This window comes from Staurois parvus, unplaced genomic scaffold (assembly GCF_062004578.1).
Source record: "Staurois parvus isolate SC_StPar_1 unplaced genomic scaffold, SC_StPar_1.0 ptg000203l, whole genome shotgun sequence".
In the NCBI taxonomy this organism is placed as follows: Eukaryota; Metazoa; Chordata; class Amphibia; order Anura; family Ranidae; genus Staurois; species Staurois parvus.
Genome location: NW_028317999.1, coordinates 23,555 through 45,375, shown reverse-complemented (window position 1 = coordinate 45,375; position 21,821 = coordinate 23,555). Strand labels below are relative to the sequence as shown.

The 21,821-nt window shown below is 41.9% G+C and overlaps 1 protein-coding gene across 1 annotated transcript in view; it reads left to right on the top strand.

The window, feature by feature from the left end:
* The window catches only part of LOC149461399 (DNA repair-scaffolding protein-like), a 97,293-nt gene that overhangs the window by 54,959 nt on the left and 20,513 nt on the right, over positions 1-21,821 (top strand). Inside the window, exon 3 of the mRNA XM_089678363.1 lies at positions 3,569-3,638. Within this exon, the coding sequence (XP_089534489.1) occupies positions 3,569-3,638 (70 nt within the window). The remainder of the gene's footprint in view (positions 1-3,568; positions 3,639-21,821) is intronic.

Below are 21,821 nucleotides of genomic sequence, written 5' to 3'. Positions count from 1 at the left end.
TTCCGTGGTCTTTCGGGTCTTTTGGTGTTGCTGAGCTCACCGGTGCATTCCTTCATTTTAAGAATGTTCCAAACAGTTGTTTTGGCCACGCCTAATGTTTTTGCTATCTCTCTGATGGGTTGTTTTGTTTTTTCAGCCTAATGACGGCTTGCTTCACTGATAGTGACAGCTCTTTGGATCTCATCTTGAGAGTTGACAGCAACAGATTCCAAATGCAAATAGCACACTTGAAATGAACTCTGGACCTTTTATCTGCTCATTGTAATTGGGATAATGAGGGAATAACACACACCTGGCCATGGAACAGCTGAGAAGCCAATTGTCCCATTACTTTTGGTCCCTTAACAAGTCAGAGGCACATATGCAAACTGTTGTAATTCCTACACCGTTCACCTGATTTGGATGTAAATACCCTCAAATTAAAGCTGACAGTCTGCAGTTAAAGCACATCTTGTTCATTTCATTTCAAATCCATTGTGGTGGTGTATAGAGCCAAAAATGTTAGAATTGTGTCGATGTCCCAATATTTATGGACTTGACTATATGTGTGTGTGTGTGTGTGTGTGTGTGTGTATATATATATGTATGTATCTATGTGTGTATGTATGTATATATGTATGTGTGTATGTATATATATATGTGTGTGTGTGTGTGTGTGTGATTTTGCACACAGCTGCAACCATGTAGCAGTATTTCTGCTATGGGGCAGAGCTAAACCGGTTAAGAACCACTAATTGCTTTTAACCACCTCCTGTCCACCGTATAGCTGATATACTGCTACAGAGCGGCACGGATGTGCAAAATCACACACATATATATAAATATATATATGATTTTTAATTTCTGGGTAGGGGGCGCGTGCCCCACCCGTAATGCCATTCGCGGCTGCAGCTATCAATCACCAGGTCCCAGCCAATGAATACTTGCCAGCACCCTGTCATTTCCAACTGTTTACTAACAGTTCTCCTCCCTGTCAGCTCGGACGCACTGCTTTGGATGGCTGTGCATAGCACAACACAGCCATCCAAACCAGTGTGCTTACAGTGAAGGACACTGACACAGCCCCCTAGTAAAACACTCCCAGCACACAGTTAACCCTTTGATCTCCCCTTATGATAACCCCTTCCTGCCCTGTGCCATTAGTAGTGTGTCAGTGCTTTTTTTTTTTTTTAAGCACTGGTCACTGGGGATACCAGTGACACCAAGTCAGTTCCCCCCAGTGTCAAAATGCCCGCCGCAGTACTGCTATAAGTCGCTGATCGCCGCTATTACTAGTAAAAAAAAATATATAAAAATTGCAGTATCTATACCACCATTTGTAAACGCTGAAAATGATTTTTTTTTTAGCAAAGATGTGTAGCAGAATACATTTTGGCCTAAATTTATGACAAAATTTGATTTTTTATTTTTTTTCTACTGGACATGTTTAATAGCAAAAAGTCAAAAATATTGGTTTTTTTTCTCAAAATCTTTTTTTTTTTTTTTTATAGTGCAAAAAATAAAAAAACTCACTGGTGATCAAATACTACCGAAAGAAAGCTCAATTCATGGGAAATAAAGGACGTACATTTAATTTGAGTTCAGCGTTGCATGACAGTTGTCCGTTAAAGTAACGCAGTGCCGTAACACAAAAAATGGCCTGGTCAGGAAGGGGGGTAAATCCTCAGGAGGGCAAGTGGTTAAAGCAGTAATAAACCCAAAAACAAAAATAATATATTTTAGTTTATTAGTCAATCTGGGGAGAAGTTAGAGCTAGATGCACCAGCAGATGTATTTGGACTTTATCAAAAAAAAAGTAAAGCTGAACACTTTTAAAGCAGTTAAAATAAGTTTTGTTTCCTTTTGGGATAAATGTTTTACATAAATGGATAAAAGCCGACCATTGTACCCCTGACAATGATTTGTCTCAACCCTCTAACTGCCACTTTACTGGACAGCTTAGTCTGTTAAAGGATGTTGAAAAATAACAGATAATTGCAGGATCACCAGCTGAAAATAAAAGAAAAAAAGCCTAAAGAAAACTGATAATAAAGCAACCACATCTAAGAATTGGTTAGCTGTAAATACATTTTTGTTTTTGGGTTTAGTAACTCTTTAAACCATGTCCATGTGAGCTGTAATTCCAATCAAGTGTACCGTATTTTTCGCTGTATAAGACGCACCTGACCATAAGACGCACCTAGGTTTTAGAGGCAGAAAACAGGAAAAAAAAATTCTGAACTAATAGACTGCAGACACAGTACAGGAGATGACCAGAGACTGCGGACAGCACAGGGATGACCAGAGACTGCGGACAGCACAGGGATGACCAGAGACTGCGGACAGCACAGGGATGACCAGAGACTGCGGACAGCACAGGGATGACCAGAGACTGCGGACAGTACAGATGACTGCTGACCTTTGGGGAGGTGGGGAGCGGGTACCTGAATTTGACAGGTACCCGCTCTTACTTCCGCAGAGTTTTTGTTTGATCTTACCTGTTCCTCGATCCAGCCGCGCGCTGTCTTCCCGGCTTCTGTAATGGCGCTCGGCATGACAGCCGGGTGCCCAGTGCGCATGAGTGAGAAGCACTTGCGCTTTGTGATTGGTCCGGCGGCTTCTGGGATCTGTCATGTGTCCCAGGTACCGCCTTACCATTCACAAAAAGCACCGCTTCTTGCGCATGCGCACTTGGCACCTGGCTGTCATGCCCAGTACCCACACTACAGAAGCCGGGAAGACAGCACGCCGCTGGATAGAGGAACAGGTAAGGTCCCACTGCAGAGCTGAGCGGCCGGCCCGGTATTCTGACACGGCCGCGGTGGAAATACCGGACCGGCCGCTCCATATTCGCTCCATAAGACGCACTGACATTTCCCCCCCAGTTTTGGGGAAGAAAAAGTGCGTCTTATAAGGCGAAAAATACGGTACTTTACATCCCGTACCGGCAAGCAGATATACTGACAGGTCTTCTGGGAACCTGCATGGCATCCATGATCAGCTGATCGCTAGTGCAATGCATTACAGGCTCCCAAAACAAAAAATAATAAATGAACATTTTTTTACCTGCAAAAATAAGGGGAATTATTTTTTTTTTTGTCAAAAGGGGAACTTATTCTTGAAAAGCTCTGTCCACAAAGTGAAAATTACTTGTGGTCATTGAAAGATAAAAAATACTTCTTTGCTGCTTTTGAACATCAATAAATATTTTTGTTGTCTTTGTTAATTTTGATGCTTTAGTGTACCTAACTGATTAGACTGTTGAGGTGCACTTTACAATTTAATGACTTGGCTTGAATCATGCAAAAGGTGGTACAATGTGGAATTTCTTATTCTTAAGTCTCAAACCATAAAGCACATGCATTGTACTGCTGTCCAATGGTAACTGGGCCCAAGGACAGTTTTGTTGCCAGCTAGAGCCAGTGTGCAGTTGATAGCTTGTTTTACAGAATGACTGGAGAGCCTCTATTTTCAGTTTGCTTCCTGATGGGCAGTTGACATTTTTATGTCTTGTGTATAAATATTTGCGTTAAACTTCAACATCTTTAAAATTTAAAAAAAAAAAAAAAATGTTCTCTTTCTTGTGCAGAAATCTAAGCCATCAGGAAGAAATTTCCAAGTTGTTCGGCACTTGTTACAGTCCTTTTGTCCTGGTGAAGGTAAGGCAAATGAATAATGTGTAATTGCACAACAGCACCAACATTTTGCAGATCAGAACAATATTAGCTGACTTGGATTGCAGATTTTTTTTTGTGGTTATTTTGTGCGCAGTAAGTAATTTTAATCCTTTTACTGCCACAGACCTAATAAATATATCCGAGCAGATCTGCTTCCAGCAGGCTGGCTCGATAACCCTTGCGCCTTCTATTTCCTTGAGCTTTGAACTTATGGTCATTACCATAACCATGAGCTTATAACAGTGGCATAGCAGGGACTCTGCCAGTGCATGATTGGCTGATGCCTCAGTGGTTCCTCCGATGCTTTCTCTGGTCTGGCAAAGTCTTCTTTACTACCCTTATGCCTCATCCGCTGCTGCCCTTCACAGTTCACTGCCAGTGATGAGAATGGCTTCCTTCCTTCATGCTGGTATTGTAGCCAGCTTGTTTATGATCCCAAGTGGGAGATCAGCAAACCTGTTTTTCATGTTCACTGATCTTTTTACTTTGTAATTTCTCTGAGCTTTCTAATGAGTCCCTCGACCTCAAGCTGAATGTAGGAGTTTTGGTGCACTTTCAGAAAGTGCACCACACCTGCAAGATCTAATAGACATTCGGTAAGAATGGCAAAGCGCAGCTAACCTGCAGGAAAGCCGCAAATGTACTGTGCTGCACTTGTGGTGTGGGTAAACTGCAGCACATAAATGTAAAAGCAGCCTTATTTGGTGGCTCAGCATAGTAGGATTTGTTTACATTTGAAGTTTGGGGGGCAAGTGGTTTTTGCCACACCCCCCAACCACTGCTGTAGTGTCGGGGCACAATGGCGACCCTACCCCTTGCTCCAGGGGGCCCGTGCAACCTCCCTGTCACATTCTGTTTTACACTTGGACAGGAGGGCATATACAATAACCGATCCTAACCATTTTCCTTCCAAAACTGCCTCCCGCTGGCATTCAGCAACTACAGGAGGAAAATGTTCATTATGCTATTCAAAATAAAAAAATAAATTCTGAACCATTTAATTTTATTGTGGCCCGCTACCTGTTTCCAAATCGCTTAAGTGGCATTCACTCCTCGAAAGGTCAAGCTGTAGATAATAAGAAAAGAGCTTTTATTAAATATAAAAATGAAGGAATGCTTTCATCGTTTAAACATTACAAAAAAATATAACAGAATATGCAAAGAGGAAATAAAGGCCGCAAAAATTGAAAACGAATGACAGATTGCAAAAGATAGCAGGACCAACCCCCAAAAATTCTTCAGATATATTAAGAGTAAAAAGGTCCAGTCCGAGCATGTAGGCCCTTTACAAAATAATCCAGAGTGGGTGACTGGGGACAAAGAGAAGGCAAATTTATTAAATGCCTTCTTCAGCTCTATGTATACAAAGGAACATGGGTGAGCTCTTGTCCATAATGGGTATGGTATTGCCACAGCTCCAGATGATCCACATTGGCTCACAATTGATACGATCCAAAAATGTTTAGACAGAATAAAGGTGAATAAAGCACCTGGACCGGATGGCATACACCCACAGGTCCTTAAGGAATTGAGCTCTGTAGCTTCAAAGCCATTGTTTCTAATTTTTAGGAACTCATTAATGACTGGCATAGTACCACTGTATTTGTGTAAGGCCAATGTGGTGCCAATATTTAAAAAAGGGTCAAAATCTTTACCAAGTAATTATAGACCTGTTAGTTTAACTTCTATAGTTGGGAAGATACTGGAGAGTTTAATAAAAGACCACATAGATGAGTTCTTGCTGGATAAAAATATTTTAAGCAAAACACAGCATGGATTCATGAAAGACAGAAGTTGTCAAACAAATCTGATTTCTTTTTATGAGGAAGTGAGCAAAACCTTGGACAGAGGGGTGGCGTTTGACACAGTTCCCTATACATGGCTAATGTGTAAGATAAAGTCTACAGGCTTGGAAAAATCTGTATGCAAATGCATAGAAAACTGGCTAAAAGATCATATTCAAAGAGTAGTGGTTAATGATTCATACTCTGAATGGTCTAGGGTTGTCAGTGGTGTACCCCAAGGTTCAGTGTTGGGACCCTCACTTTTTAAATATAATTTTAAACAATATAGGGTCTGGGATTAAAAATCCCATTTCAGTCTGTGCAGATGACACCAAGCTGTGCAGTGGAATAACGTCCTTACAGGATGTCTTCAATTTACAAGCTGACCTCAATGCACTATTTAATTGGGCAACTATGTGGCAAATAAGGTTTAATGTTGATAAATGTAAGGTTATGCACTTGGGGGATAAGAATATGCATGCATCATACATACTGGGGGGGGGGTACAATTGGGGAAATCAATGGTGGAGAAGGATCTGGGAGTTCTGGTAGATCAGAAGCTTAATAATGGCATGCAATGCCAAGATGTAGTTTCTAAAGCAAGCAAAATCCTCTCTTGTATTAAAGAAGGTATAGACTCCATAGATAGAGATATCATATTACCTCTGTACAAATCGTTAGTAATACGTCATCTGGAATATACAGTTCAGTTTTGGGCACCAATTCACAAAAAGAACATTGGGTAACTGGAGAAAGTACAGAGAAGGGCAACTAAACTGATAAGAGGCATGGAAGAGCTCAGGAAAGATTAGAGGAACTGAATGTATTCTCTCTTGAGAAGAGGAAATTAAGGGGGAATATGATTAACATATACAAATACATCAGTGGCTCATATAGTGAACTCTGTGGTCATCACAGAGGACAAGGGGGCACTCTATGTCTGGAAGAAGAGAAATTTAATCTCCAAACACGGAAAGGTTTCTTCACGGTGAGAGCTGTGAAAATGTGGAATAGACTCCCTCAATAGTTGGTTCTGGCCAGATCCGTGGATTGCTTTAAAAATGGCCTGGATTCTTTCCTAGATACACAGAATATAACTGGGTACCAACATTTATAGGTAAAGTTGATCCATGGAATATCCAAATGCCTCTCGGGGATTGGGAAGGAATTTTTTTCCCTGTAGGAGCAAATTGGATTATGCTTTGCTGGGTTTTTTTGCCTTCCTCTGGATCAACTGTGGGTATAGGACTATAACTTTTTTTTTTTTTTAATGGTTGAACTGGATGGACTTTTGTCTTTTTTCAGCCAAACTAACTATGTAACCCCTGGTTTAGGACTTGTCACAGTTTGTAATGTGACCATGGGATCTGTCACCCCCTAGTGAAAGCAAGAAAAAAACTATTCAAGATATGAAGCCTTGACTTAAAAAAAAAAATACTCAACTGCCTCCATAAACACATAACATATGCCTACACGAAGCACACATCCGATTTTAAGAAAAAATTTAGGCTGCTTTTACGCTTGCGTGCAGTGTTAGGATGTGTATTATATTGATGCATGGTGCATGTACATTGCAGTAGCACGTGACTACAATGTGTCTGTAAAGCCATCCTCAAGCATTTTTGCATAAATCACATCTATCGACCAGAGACCTGGAAGGTTTTACCCTCTTCATATCCAGACCAATTTCTTGTTATTCAGCATTGCACTACTTTATCTGGCAATTGCGCGGTCATGCAACACTGTACTGAAATGAAATTTTTTTTCACACAACTAGAAGTTTCTTTTGGTGGTATTTTATCACCACCGGGTTTTTCATTTCTTATTATATAAACAAAATAATCGGAAATTTTTTGGGAAAAAAAATTCCACTTTTGTGTTATAAAACAAACACGTCCAATAAAAAAATCTAATTTCTTCATGAATTTAGGCCAAAATGTGTTCTGCTACATGTCATAAGCGCTGAGCAAACTGTTGGTGCTCTATAAATCCTTTATAATAATAATGTCATTGGTTAATAAGAGTATATTAATTGGTTTGTGTGATAGTTTTTATAGTGTCTACAAACTATGGTGTATATACACCCTGTTCCAAATTATTATGCAAATTCGATTTAAGTGTCTCAAAGATTAAATATTTTGTTTCTCAGTTTAACTCATGGATGGCATTGTGTCTCAGGGCTCTTTTGATCACTGAAAACAATCTCGGACACCTGTGATAATTAGATTGGCAGGTGAGCCCAATTTAAGAAAAAACTACTAAAGGAGGGTGTTCCACATTATTAAGCAGAGCACCATTTTCAAGCAATATGGGGAAGAAAAAGGATCTCTCTGCTGCCGAAAAGAGTGAAATAGTTCAATGCCTTGGACGAGGTATGAAAACATTAGATATTTCACAAAAACTTAAGCGTGATCATCGCACTATTAAGAGATTTGTGGCTGATTCAGAGCACAGACGGGTTCGTGCAGATAAAGGCACATTGAGGAAGATTTCTGCCAGATCCATGCATCGGATCAAGAGAGCGGCTGCTAAAATACCATTACATAGCAGCAAACAGATATTTGAAGTGGCTGGTGCCTCTGGAGTCCCACGGACATCAAGGTGTAGAGTCCTCCAGAGTCTTGCAGCTGTGCATAAACCTTCTATTCGGCCACCACTAACCAATGCTCACAAGCAAAAACGGCTGCATTGGGCAGAAAAATACATGAAGAGTAATTTTCAAACAGTCCTGTTCACTGATGAGTGCCGTGCAACCCTGGATGGTCCAGATGGATGGGCTAGTGGATGGTTGGTGGACGGCCAACCTGTTCCAACAAGGCTGAAAAGTCAGCAAGGTGGAGTCATGTTTTGGGCCGGAATCATGGGAACAGAGCTGGTTGGCCCCTTTAGGGTCCCCGAAGGTGTAAAGATGACCTCTGCAAAGTATGTGGAGTTTATGACTGACCACTTTCTTCCCTGGTACAGAAGGAAGAACTATGCTTTCCATAATAAAATCATCTTCATGCATGACAATGCACCATCTCATGCTGCAAAGAATACCTCTACATCAATGGCTGCTATGGGGATAAAAGGAGAGAAGTCATGGTGTGGCCTCCATCCTCCCCTGACCTCAATCCTATTGAGAACCTTTGGAGCATCCTCAAGCAAAAGATCTATGAGGGTGGGAGGCAGTTTACATCCAAACAGCAGCTCTGGGAGGCTGTTCCGACATCTTGCAAACAAATTCAAGCAGAAACTGTCCAAAAACTCACAAGTTCAATGGATGCAAGACTTGTGAAGCTGCTATCAAATGAGGGGTCCTATGTTACAATGTAACGTGACCTGTTAAAATGTTTAAAAAGTTAAAATGTTGTTAAAAGTTTGATTGAAATAGCTTTTGATTTCAGTAAATATGCTGCAAACATAACAAATGACACTTTTCAGTTCTTTACAACCTATAAAGTGTTTTGAAACTTACTGTGCGTAATAATTTGGAACAGTGCATTGTAAGTTTTTTTATGTTTAAAAAAAATACTGTTATTAGGAGGTTTGTTCAATAAAATTTGAATTGTACTCTTAATAGTTGATAACATGAGAATTATGCTGACTGTTATTTACATCAATTATTTAGGTAAATGAGAAAAATATAATTTGCATAATAATTTGGAACAGGGTGTATGTGTGCATGTGTATATATATGTGTGTGTGTGTGTGTGTAAATATAAATATATATATATATATATATATATATAAATAAGTTTTGTTTTTTTTTTAATTCTGATGTACCGATAGCCTATCTCATTTCTTGAAGGCCCTTAAAATGCCAGGACAGTACAAATACCTCCCAGAATGACCTATTTTTGGAAAGTAGTATTTTTGGTAAGCAGCATGGCAAGTTTTTGTTGTAGTTTTTTGTCGCAGTTTTTGAAAATTAATAAAATCTTTTTTTTTTTTTTTTTTTTTAACAATGTCACCAGTGCAGTACAGCGTCATCACGTGTGGCGGTCATCAGTGATACAAAAATGTAAATTCGTGTAGCCCCAATAACAAAATAAATGTATCCAACATACAAATATACAATAATGCAAAAATATATAAAGTGATATGATCCTGCCAGGATCTATGGTGAAATATAGTGATAATATGAAAAAGAAGGAATAAATCCTATAAATTAGTGAAAATTAACACAATCCCCCTTATCCGCAATTGAGGGATCAACCCTCTCACATACAATGGTGCAAATACGTAATAAGTGAATCCCCTACTATGGGGATATGAACCTATACAAAAAGTGATAAGTGCCACAAACCACACTTAACCACATCCAAATGTACACGTAGAAAAAAGTATAAATAATCATAAACACACAAAGTATATATGCATTAAAAAAATTTCTGTTTCCTCTTTAGTAACAGTTTGAGCAAATCTAAATCTTGTGAAAGAAATTGAACCACTCTTCAGTAGATTCTTCATCAAGAAGGCCATCACATATTGGCACATCCCATCTGAGTCTCCTGGGAACTAACCTATCCTTCAAATATTTTTCATAGGTAGTCATGTCCCACCATGTGGCGACTTTTTTCTCCATTAAATGCCCACGTCTCCTGTATTGGGTATCCAGATCACCATTGGGACTATTTTCTGTTTTTTTGAAAATATCCTTTACATTAATGGACCTGTTTTCAATAAAGCCGAATATTTCCATTTTAGCAGCTGGAGGTAAAGGTAGATATAATCAGAACAAGGAATGATAAATCCTCCTGCGCTTAAATGGATAATCCCTAGCCCTAAGCTGCTCACACTCAAACCTATACCCAATAAGTGTTGGAACATCTTTTACTACCCATGCAGTACACCCATAGCATGAGGTGAAAAGCTGACACATTAAGGAGCAAATGTGAGTGGGCAATCATTATTTTATGAATATTTTATACATATTAAACATGATTACACTATGGAGGATCTTTTTGCTTTATTGATATGATCCTTAATGGGAGAGCGGTATTGCTGTTACCTGTGTCTGAAGGAGGTCTTAAAGGAGAGGAGTAAGTGCCACCATTGATGGGATCCAATGAGGATATTATCCTGTGACGAATCAATATCTGTAAGGATCGTGGTGTGATCCTAAAAGCGAGCTGGCCCTTGTGGTCATTGCAAGGAGGTGAGGGGGCATTTTGACCACTTGAGAATTTACACTGTTGCTGTGACCACGTATACACCTCATCACTTGCACAAATTTGTAGTTGGAGCACATGTTTGTTTTCCACAATTTTGGACATTTTTTGTACAGTTGTGACCAAAATTATTCAACCCCCACTGAAATTGAGTGTTTTGGCCAGTTTGACATTGCTTTTGATCATTCAGTCATCTTGCTTACATTTACATTAAAGAGGCACTTGTAGGTCAGACAAATATAACATAACAGTTATAATGAAATAACCACAAATGTCTTTTCTGTGCTCACAGCATTATCAGTTTTATTCAACCCCCAAGTGACATTCAATCTTAGTACTTAGTACAGCATCCTTTTACAGTTATAACAGCTTTTAAACGTGAAGCATAGCTTGACACAAGTGTCTTGCAGCGATCTACGGGTATCTTCGCCCATTCTTCATGGGCAAAGGCCTCCAGTTCAGTCACATTCTTAGGCTTGCGCACTGCAACTGCTTTCTTTAAGTCCCACCAGAGGTTCTCAATCGGATTTAAGTCTGGTGACTGCGATGGCCACTCCAAAATGTTCCAGCCTTTCCTCTGCAACCATGCTCTAGTGGACTTGGAGGTATGCTTGGGATCATTGTCCTGTTGAAAGGTCCAACGTCTCCCAAGCCTCAGGTGTGTGACGGACTGCATCACGTTTCCATCCAATATCTCCTGGTACTGAAGAGAATTCATGGTACCTTGCACACGCTGAAGCTTCCCTGTACCTGCAGAAGCAAAACAGCCCCAAAGCATGATTGACCCTCCACCATGCTTCACAGTAGGCAAGGTGTTCTTTTCATCATAGGCCTTGTTCTTCCTCCTCCAAACATAGCGTTGATCCATGGGCCCAAACAGTTCTAATTTTGTTTCATCAGTCCACAGAACACTATCCCACAACTTTTGTGGTTTGTCCACATGGCTTTTGGCATACTGCAGTCGACTCTTCTTATTCTTTGGAGACAGCAAGGGGGTACGCCTGGGAGTTCTGGCACGGAGGCCTTCATTACGCAGTGTGCGTCTTATTGTCTGGGCTGAAACTTCTGTACCCACATCTGACAAATCTTTTCTCAGTTCCTCAGCAGTCACACGGGGACTTCTCTCCACTCTACGCTTCAGGTAGCGCACAGCAGTCGAAGTCAGCATCTTCTTTCTGCCACGACCAGGTAGCGTTTCAACAGTGCCCTTTGCCTTGAATTTGCGAATGATGCTTCCTAAGGTGTCTCTTGGTATGTTTAACATCTTTGCAATCTTCTTATAGCCATTGCCCTTCCTGTGAAGAGAAATCACCTCTTCTCTTGTCTTCCTGGACCATTCTCTTGCCTTCACCATGTTTGTAACCACACCAGTAAATGTCTAGAAGGAGCTGAGTATCACAGTCATTTTAAAGCTGCCTAATTGGTGCTTATTATGCTTGATTGCTGCTCGGTGACATCCACAGGTGTTTTCAATACCTGATGGAAAGCACCTGTATGAACCTCTGTTCTTCAGAGTGGTAGTCTTTAAGGGGTTGAATAATTGTGGCAATGAAGAAACCACATAAGAACCATTTACTACTGTATTACATAAACAATTGATGTCATTTTAGTTGCATTTGGGTAGTTACAACGTCCTTGTAGGATTTGATTCTGAATACAATTCCAAATGTACACTATAGTCCCTAAACCCCTTTACAGCATTGGGGGTTGAATAATTTTGGTCACAACTGTATATATACTTTGTGTGTTTATGAACTATTATTTATACTTTTTTCTATGTGTATTATTATACAGGATTTATATAGCGCCAACGGTTTGCTCAGCGCTTTACATTATAGTGGGGGACAATACTGTAACAATACAGTTCAATACAAGAGGGAGTTGAGGGCCCTGTTGTGTACATTTGGATGTGGTTAAGTGTGGTTTGTGGCACTTATCACTTTTTGTATAGGTTCATATCCCCATAGTAGGGGATTCACTTATTACGTATTTGCACCATTGTATGTGAGAGGGTTGATCCTTCAATTGCGGATAAGGGGGATTGTGTTAATTTTCACTAATTTATAGGATTTATTCCTTCTTTTTCACATTATCACTATATTTCACTATAGATCCTGGCAGGATCATATCACTTTATATATTTTTGCATTATTGTATATTTGTATGTTGGATACATTTATTTTGTTATTAGCGCTACACTAATTTAAATTTTTGCTTTATACACTTATTGGGTATAGGTTTAAATGTGAGCAGCTTAGGGCTAGGGATTATCCATTTAAGCACAGGAGGATTTATTATTACTTGATCAGTGATATGAACTGTGACAGTATGTTAAATTTAAAAAAAAAAAGTAATTTTTTTTTTAAACTTTTCTAAAATATATGTGTGTATATATATATATATATATATATATATATATATATATATATATATATATATATATATATAAAATTTGTTTTTCACCATTTAACAAGAACAATTTTTAAAATAAGAAAAAATATTAACTCTGCTTTAGGTTTTTGATTTAGTAAGAATTTTGGAAGTTATGTTATGTTTTGTGTGCGATAATGATTTTAATGTATTTTTAAAGAAAATGTTTGTTCTGATGAATATTTGTGCAACTGTCATGAGATGTACAAAATCAACAGTACCATAATTTAAAGGAGATTTGTAATTGAAAAACAAAAACCTACATACTCCCCTCTATGCTTTATCATTTTGTCATGCTGTAGCTGTCCCACATTGGCTCTGAGACAGAGAACTGGCTGATCTTTGTTTTTGGTTAGCTCTTAACTCTCTGCTTTGTCCCTCCAGTGCTCACTGGAGTGTTGGACGAGAGAGGGTGCGGGAGTGGCTGGCTCTGACTCTCAGCTGCATGCTGAAAGGCAGAGCCAGCTGCCAGTCAAGTAACGAGGTGGATTTTGACAATATTATCAGGATCCTTCCAGAGCCTGGAGCTGCTCTGCCCTAACAGCTAATGGCGGGCTATAGCCCTGGGTCACAGGAGGACAAAAGTATTTATATCAGTCCTATGCTTTCAGAAAATTTGATTTGGAGGTCTTTTAAAAACTTTCAATGTGGTAAGTGAAAAATAGTGTAAAATGACAAAAGTGAAAAGCAGCAAAAATGGTGCAGCCACTTGATGTGAAAAATCGAGGGCAGGGCTTGCCATCAAAAGGGTTAGATCTAGAACACTGTTCAGCATTATTAAATTTTTTAAATTGTTTTATTGGTTTTATCAAAGCATACAGTAGTGATCAATCTCAATTAGAAAGTTTACATAGTACCTCAGATTGTTTGTAGGTGGTATATTCCAGCATATAAGCTATAGCTAATGGTCAACCTAGGTGACAGTGTATGTTCCAGTATATAACATATAGCTATATAGCCAGTTTTCAACATAAGTATATAGCATATAGACAGTGTTCAACATAAGTCACAAAATAAGGACCCTAAACAATGTGCAACAAGATATACCATATACTCTTACATTACAACTCGGCAGGAGAGCTTCCCTTACTATGTAGCCCAAGACCAGTAGAGTCCAGTCTAGTCAATTGATACACCACCTGCATGGACTGAAGGACAAAAAAAAAGTATGGAAGAGAAATAAATTGAAGAAAGACAATGGGCAGGAGTATAGTCTAGTGGGGACAATTAGTGAGGGGCATGAGAAGGCAAAGCGAGTGGGAGGATAAGGGATATGCATGTGGGTTATGTGTATAGCCTGGTGTCCATATAATAGTACGGTATAACTCCATGGAGCACTGTCCCACCAGTGTCCATGGCTATGTTGTATCTGTGATGACAATATTTCCTGGCATTCAGAGGAACAAGTGAAAGCAGTCCAGTAAAACCAAGTTTTATGGCAGCATTCTTCCCTCTGGTTGGCTGACCTTAGCAAACCACTGACATTCAATAAATGTAGCAGTAGAAAGCTCTTCTAGCGCTTCAAGGACATGGGGGTCATGTGAAGAAAGAAGGCAGCAGCCTGTATTGGCAATTGGATGTCAGTCTACTTTTTTTTTTTTTTAATTCGTGCAAAAAAAAAAAAAAATCCAATAAGTGTAAAAAAAAAAAAAAAAGGTGCAAGTGCAAAAACACCAACACAAAAAAGTGCACTTAGGGGCTTGAAGATCCAATCTCTGACTTGCAGCCAAAAATCAAGGATACCCTTGCAAGATCAGAAAAGATGAAGCATAGTGCCTACCTCTTCTTGACTTGTCAAGCACATAGGGGATAATTCAGTGGAAACATTCTATGTAAAGTTGTGGGGATCCCTTTACCACCCAATTAACATTTTTTAACCCATATCCTGTATGGAGGCCTTATGGGTCATTGTGATGGTCCTTTCCCATTGTTGGTCTGTGAAGGTGGTTTGCAGGTCTGTTTCCCGTTTTGTAAGGTATTTTGGAACGGGGGGCATTGGGTGGGTGGGTCAGAATAAGATAGTGCCACATAGCTTCTCCTAGTCCTATCTTCTCATCTAAGCATAGTTTTTCAAACTCCATTAAGAGCATATGGGTGAATACTCTCCCCAAATTGAGAGTCACAAAATGATGCAATTGCATTGCCTTCAACAGAGGGAAGGGAGATTCAAAGATAGCTTGAATTTCTACTAGAGATCGACGGCGGCCCTCAGAGTTGAAGTATCTCACTCAAAATCGCTACACACGGAGAGTGGTGAAGAAGATCCTATCCTGTACACCTGGTGTGCATAGAGGATGATTAATTACAGGAGTCATACTAGATGGGTATGCTTTAGTTTAAAATCTAACCTTTTAACGGTCTTCAGGAGTTGCAGCGTAACTTCAAAGGTTGTTAGCAAACAAGTAATGTACAATTTTTCCAGCTGTACCCACCACTTACCCAAGTCTGATGTGTACAAATTGAGAATGGGGGCCATGTGTGTCGCTTTATGATATTTAAAAAAAAAAATCCAAACCCCTCCCAGTCAGGAGTTGATGGTTAAGCCTATGGGTCTTTCCAGCCCATAAAAATTGACTTTTTTTTATTTCAATGGTTTTTATTAATTTTAATTTTAAACAGTAGAAAAAAAACAGAGGCAACAAAACATGCCCACACAGGGGCTATCAATTGCACCAATAAAAAAAAAAAAGCATAATAAAGAAAACAGTGCTCTTAACTCCAACAAGGCAAAAGGTATGCCCACGCAGGGGCTATCAATGGCACATAAGTTACAATAACATTAACCACTTCCCGTCCGGCCGCTGTTTATAAACGGCAGGACGGGACACCTACAGGAGCGGGTTGCCGTCTCTAAACGGCACCTTCTATCTGAGGCTCGTGCGCGGCTCCTAGAGCGCGCACCCGCGAGCCCGATGATCGCCGAGTCCGACGGACACGGTGGATTACGTGACATGGTATGGGACCAATGAAATCGGTCCCATACCATGTGATCAGCTGTGTCCAATAAGGACACAGCTTAAGTGTAAACAAAAGCCGCATGGTGCGGCTTCCGCCTCCTTCTCCTCACACGGAGTTGTCTGTGAGAGGAGAAACATCGAAGAAGAGGTTGTAGCTAACTGCCCTCCACCTCAGTGACACCTGATCGCCCCTAAAGTGTCCCTGATCGCCCCTAAAGTGTCCCTGATCGCCCCTAAAGTGTCCCTGATCGCCCCTAAAGTGTCCCTGATCGCCCCTAAAGTGTCCCTGATCGCCCCAATAAGTGTCCCTGATCGCCCCAATAAGTGTCCCTGATCGCCCCAATAAGTGTCCCTGATCGCCCCAATAAGTGTCCCTGATCGCCCCAATAAGTGTCCCTGATCGCCCCAATAAGTGTCCCTGATCGCCCCAATAAGTGTCCCTGATCGCCCCAATAAGTGTCCCTGATCGCCCCAATAAGTGTCCCTGATCGCCCCAATAAGTGTCCCTGATCGCCCCAATAAGTGTCCCTGATCGCCCCAATAAGTGTCCCTGATCGCCCCAATAAGTGTCCCTGATTGCCCACAAGTGGCCCTGATTGCCCCAAGTGGCCCTGATTGCCCACAAGTGGCCCTGATTGCCCACAAGTGGCCCTGATCGCCCAACAAGTTGCCCAGCAGTGTCCCTGATTGTCAGTGTCCCTGATCGCCACATAGTGGCCCAGCAGTGTTCCTGATCGCCACAGTGTCCCTGATCGTCACAGTGTTCCTGATCGCCACACAAGTGGCCCAGCAGTATCGCCGCAGTGTCCCTGATTGCCACACAAGTGACCCAGAAGTGTCCCTGATTGCCGCAGTGGCCCAGCAGTGTCCCTGATCACCGCAGTGTCCCTGATTGCCGCACAAGTGGTCCAGCAGTGTCCCTGATCGCCGCAGTGTCCCTGATTGCCGCACAAGTGGTCCAGCAGTGTTCCTGATCGCCACAGTGTCCCTGATCGCCACACAAGTGGCCCAGCAGTGTCCCTGATCGCCGCACAAGTAACACAGCATTGTCCCTGATTGCCGCACAAGTGGTCCAGCAGTGTCCCTGATCACCGCAGTGGCCCAGCAGTGTCCCTGATCACCGCAGTGTCCCTGATTGCCGCACAAGTGGTCCAGCAGTGTCCCTGATTGCCGCAGTGGCCCTGATTGCCGCAGTGGCCCAGCAGTGTCCCTGACCACCACACAAGGGGCCCAGCAGTGTCCCTGATCACCGCATTGGCCCAGCAGTGTTCCTGATCACCACACAATTGGCCCAGCAGTGTCCCTGATCCCCACATTGGCCCAGCAGTGTTCCTGATCACCACACAAGTAGCCCAGCAGTGTCCCTGATCGCCGGATAAGTGGTCCAGCAGTGCCCCTGATCACCGAAGTGTCCCTGATCACCGCAGTAGTCCAGCAGTGTTTCTGATTGCCACACAAGTGGCCCAGCAGTGTCCTGATCATCGCAGTGGCCCAGCAGTGTCCCTGATCGCCGCAGAAGTGGTCCAGCAGTGTCCCTGATCGCCGCAGTGTCCCTGATCACCGCAGTATCCCCGATTGCTGCACAAGTGGTCCAGCAGTGTCCCTGATCACCGCAGTGTCCCTGATTGCCGCAGTGGCCCAGATCACCACACAAGTGGCCCAGCAGTGTCCCTGATCACACAAGTGGCCCAGCAGTGTCCCTGATCACCACACAAGTGGCCAGCAGTGTCCCTGATCGCCGGACAAGTGGTCCAGCAGTGCCCCTGATCACCGCAGTGTCCCTGATCACCGCAGTTGCCCAGCAGTGTTTCTGATCGCCACACAAGTGGCCCAGCAGTGTCCTGATCATCGCAGTGGCCCAGCAGTGTCCATGGTCGCCGCACAAGTGGTCCAGCAGTGTCTCTGATCGCCACAGTGTCCCTGATCGCCACACAAGTGGCCCAGCAGTGTCCCTGATCACCGCAGTGGCCCAGCAGTGTCCCTGATCACCATACAGTGGCCCAATCAGTGTCCCTGATCACCTTACAGTGTGCCTGTTCATAAAGTGTCCCTGATCTCTGCCACACCAGTGGATCCTGTTCACTGCCATCGTCTGTGAGGAGAGAGATCCAGTACAGCTAACTGTGAGTAATTTTCAGCCTTTGCACAGAGTTTACACACACTCACAAAACATTGCCAGCCACCTCACTGTATCTCTGATTTTTGCCCAACAGTGACTAGTGTGAACCAACTGCAGCCAGATATCTGTCCCTCACTGCAACACCATCCTGATCACTGCCATACCAGTGGGTCCTGATCAGTGTCAAAAATATGGCCAAAAAATCATATACAAGCGAGGAGGCATTTCAAATTCTGAGTATGACAGATGAGAGTGACGGAGAACTTAAAACATACCTTGGGGTGTTTGCTTTCCAAAATGGGGTCTTTTTGTGGATAATTCCATTGTCCTGATGCTCCAGGACCTCCAAAACAGCAATAGGTAGTTAAGAAATTAGATGTGCGATCTTTGCCCTTAGAACGCTAACAGGTGCTTATTGGATGTGGAACCCCTCTATGTGGCCAGACTGTGAAAAAGTCTCACACATTTGGTATCACCATATTCATGAAGAGTTAGAGAATGGTGTTTTGGGGTGTAATTTTAAGTATGCCTATGCAGTGTTTTAGAAATATCTCATAGATTGACAACTTTGTGTAGAAAAAAATACATTTTCATTTTCTTTTCGCATTTTCCAAAAACTTGTGTCAAAAAATGAAGTCTTCAGAAGACTCTGCATGCCTCTTAAAACATACCTTGGGGTGTTTGCTTTCCAAAATGGGGTCATTTTGTGGATAATTCCATTGCCCTGATGCTCCAGGACCTCCAAAACGGCAATAGGTAGTCAAGAAATTAGATGTGTAATTTTTGCCCTTAGAACGCTAACAGGTGCTTATTGGATGTGGAACCCCTCTATGTGGCCAGACTGTGAAAAAGTCTCACACATTTGGTATCGCCATATTCAGCAGGAGTTAAAGAATGCGTTTTGAGGTATCATTTTAAGTATGCCTATGCTGTGTAATAGAAATATCTCATAGATTGACAACTTTGCGTAAAAAAAAAATACATTTTCATTTTCTTTTCACATTTTCCAAAAACGTGGCAAAAAATGAAGTCTTCAGAGGACTCCCCATGCCTCTTAAAACATACCTTGAGGTGTTTTCTTTCGAAAATGGGGTCATTTTGTGGGTAATTCAATTGTCCTGGTGCTCCAGGACCTCCAAAACTGTGATAGACAGTCAAGAAATTAGATGTGTAATTTTTGCCCCTAGAACGCCTAAGGGTGCTTATTGGATTGGGCCCTTCTATGTGGTTAGGTTGTGAAAAAGTTTTACACATGTGGTATCGCCATACTCAGGATGAGTAGCAGAATGTGTTTTGAGGTGTAATTGCAAGTATGCCTATGCCGTGTGAGAGAAACAACTTGTTAAATGACAACTTTGTGGGGAAAAAAAAAGAATTTTTTTTACTTTCATCATTTCCTTAAAAAATTGGCAAAAAATGACAACTTCAAAAAACTCCCCATGCCTCTCATTAAATACCTCAGACTGTCTACTTTCCAAAAAGGGGTCGTTTGGGGGGTATTTGTACTGTCCTGGCATTTTAGGGCCCCAAGAAATTATATAGGTAGTCCGTGCATCAGGATTGATACATTTTCAAATATATCAAATATATATACCGTGGTCTGTGGACTCTATAACTTTCACAAAGACTAAATAATACACACTGATTTGGGTTATGTCTACCAACAAAATGTAGCACAATGGATTTTGGCCTAAATTTATGAAGAAAGTATATTTATTTGCAAAATTTAGTATCAAATACTAAGAAAAACATGTTTTTTTTCAAAATTTTCAGTCTTTTTTCATTTTTCTAGCAAAAAATAAAAACCCCAGTGATGATTAAATACCACCAAATTAAAGCTCTATTTGTTTGAAAAAAATGATAATAATTTCATTTAGATACAGTGTTGTATGCCTGAGTAATTGTCATTCACAATGTGAGAGCGCCGAAAGCTGAAAATTGGCCTGGACAGGAAGGGGGTAAAAGTGTCAGGACAGGAAGTGGTTAATGTAACTCTGACTATAACAGCTAAAGTCTGCTGTCCACTGTCACGGCAAAAACAAACAAAAAAAAAAGAGAGAAAGGAAAAAAAACCCAAAGCAAAAGAAAAAAACAAAGAGCAGGGGTCCAAGAACGCCAATACCGAACGCCAATGCCAAACGCCATCACATCCCCAGACTAGCCGGGGGGAGCGTGGGAAAGGCATATTGCAACCATATTTTCAAAAATTTATGTTGGGAGTCGTCGTATATACTTGACATCTGTTCGTTGAGCATCATAGTGGTCATCCGATCCTGCACCCCCTGAAGGAGGACAAAAGGGCTCTTCCAGGCCTGAGCAATTGTTCTATTGGCCGATAAAAACAAATAGGAAGCCAACTTCTGATGAGCCAAGAGGCCCGGTATGGGGCAATGAAACAAGGCATACCGAGCATCCCAACGTATGGAGAGATGGAACAAAGTGAAAAGGAGGCTAAACACACGAGACCAAAAACGAACCAGTCTCGGGCATGACCACCAGATATGCAATACATCGCCACGATGGCCACAACCCCGAAAACATCAATCACTACAGGCAGGGTTAGCCTGCGCCAAACGAGCCGGAACCCAATACCAATGAAACAATACTTTATAGGCCGCCTCCAGCGTGGTTGTGTTGAATGAGCATTTAGCTATGAGTGACCAGGCCTTATTCCAGTCCTCCGGATCCACAGCCACTCCCTGGTCACGCTCCCACTGAATAACTTATGAAAGAGAAGTATGCGACGAGCGTCTGTTCAGAGCTGCATTAAGAAGGGAGATAAGGCCCGGGGCGCCCGGACGCTGCTGGCAAAGCTGTTCAAAGGCAGATTTCTGGTATGGGAAAGCAGAAGTGCCCCGCAGCGAGAGCAGCCAGTGCTGCAATTGAAGGTATTGTAAAAATTCCACCGGGGTAACATTCCGGGATTCCCGAAGAAAATTCCAGGTGGGGAAGGACCAAAAAATCAAAAAGTGTCGCACCTGCGAAAAACCATTAGCCACCCACCAAGAAAATGCCCTTGGGTGATCTAAACCCAGTGGGAAAAGAGGGTTGTTAACAATCGGGAGCAAAGGCAGAAAGGGTGACATCAGGCCGCTGGAGTTACGTACCGAGTCCCAGACTTGTAAGCCATGGAGCAACATCGGACTCAGCGCCCTAAGGCGCAGGGCAGGGGGAAGCCATAGAAGCGTCGACAGTGCGATAGGGGCACAATTAGGTAGTTCCAGCAGGACCCAGAGAGGAACGTCAGAGGAAGCGTGCAACATAGACAGTGGGGCAATCTGGCTCGCCTGATAATACTTAGTTACATTAGGCACCCCAAGACCACCCTGGAGTCTATGAGCAAATAGCGTATTTCTGGAGACTCTGGGGTGCTTATTGGCCCAGATAAAACACATAAACTTTGCCTGAAGCAACCGAAGAAAATGAGGGGGAACCCGCACTGGGAGTGTGCGAAAATAATATAACAATTTCGGCAAGATGGTCATTTTCACCGAATGAACCCGTCCTATCCAAGACAGGTGCGGAAATTGCAAGAAATGCATAAGAAAAGATAGAGAACTAAGCAATGGATAATAATTTGCAGCAAAAAGGGAGTCATTGGTGGGGGTCAAGCGAATGCCCAAGTATTCAAGAGAAGAGGAAGCCCACCTGTAAGGGAAGTGGGATTGTAGGAGCAAAACCAAATCTGAAGCCAAAGTAATATTGAGAGTGTCAGTCTTATC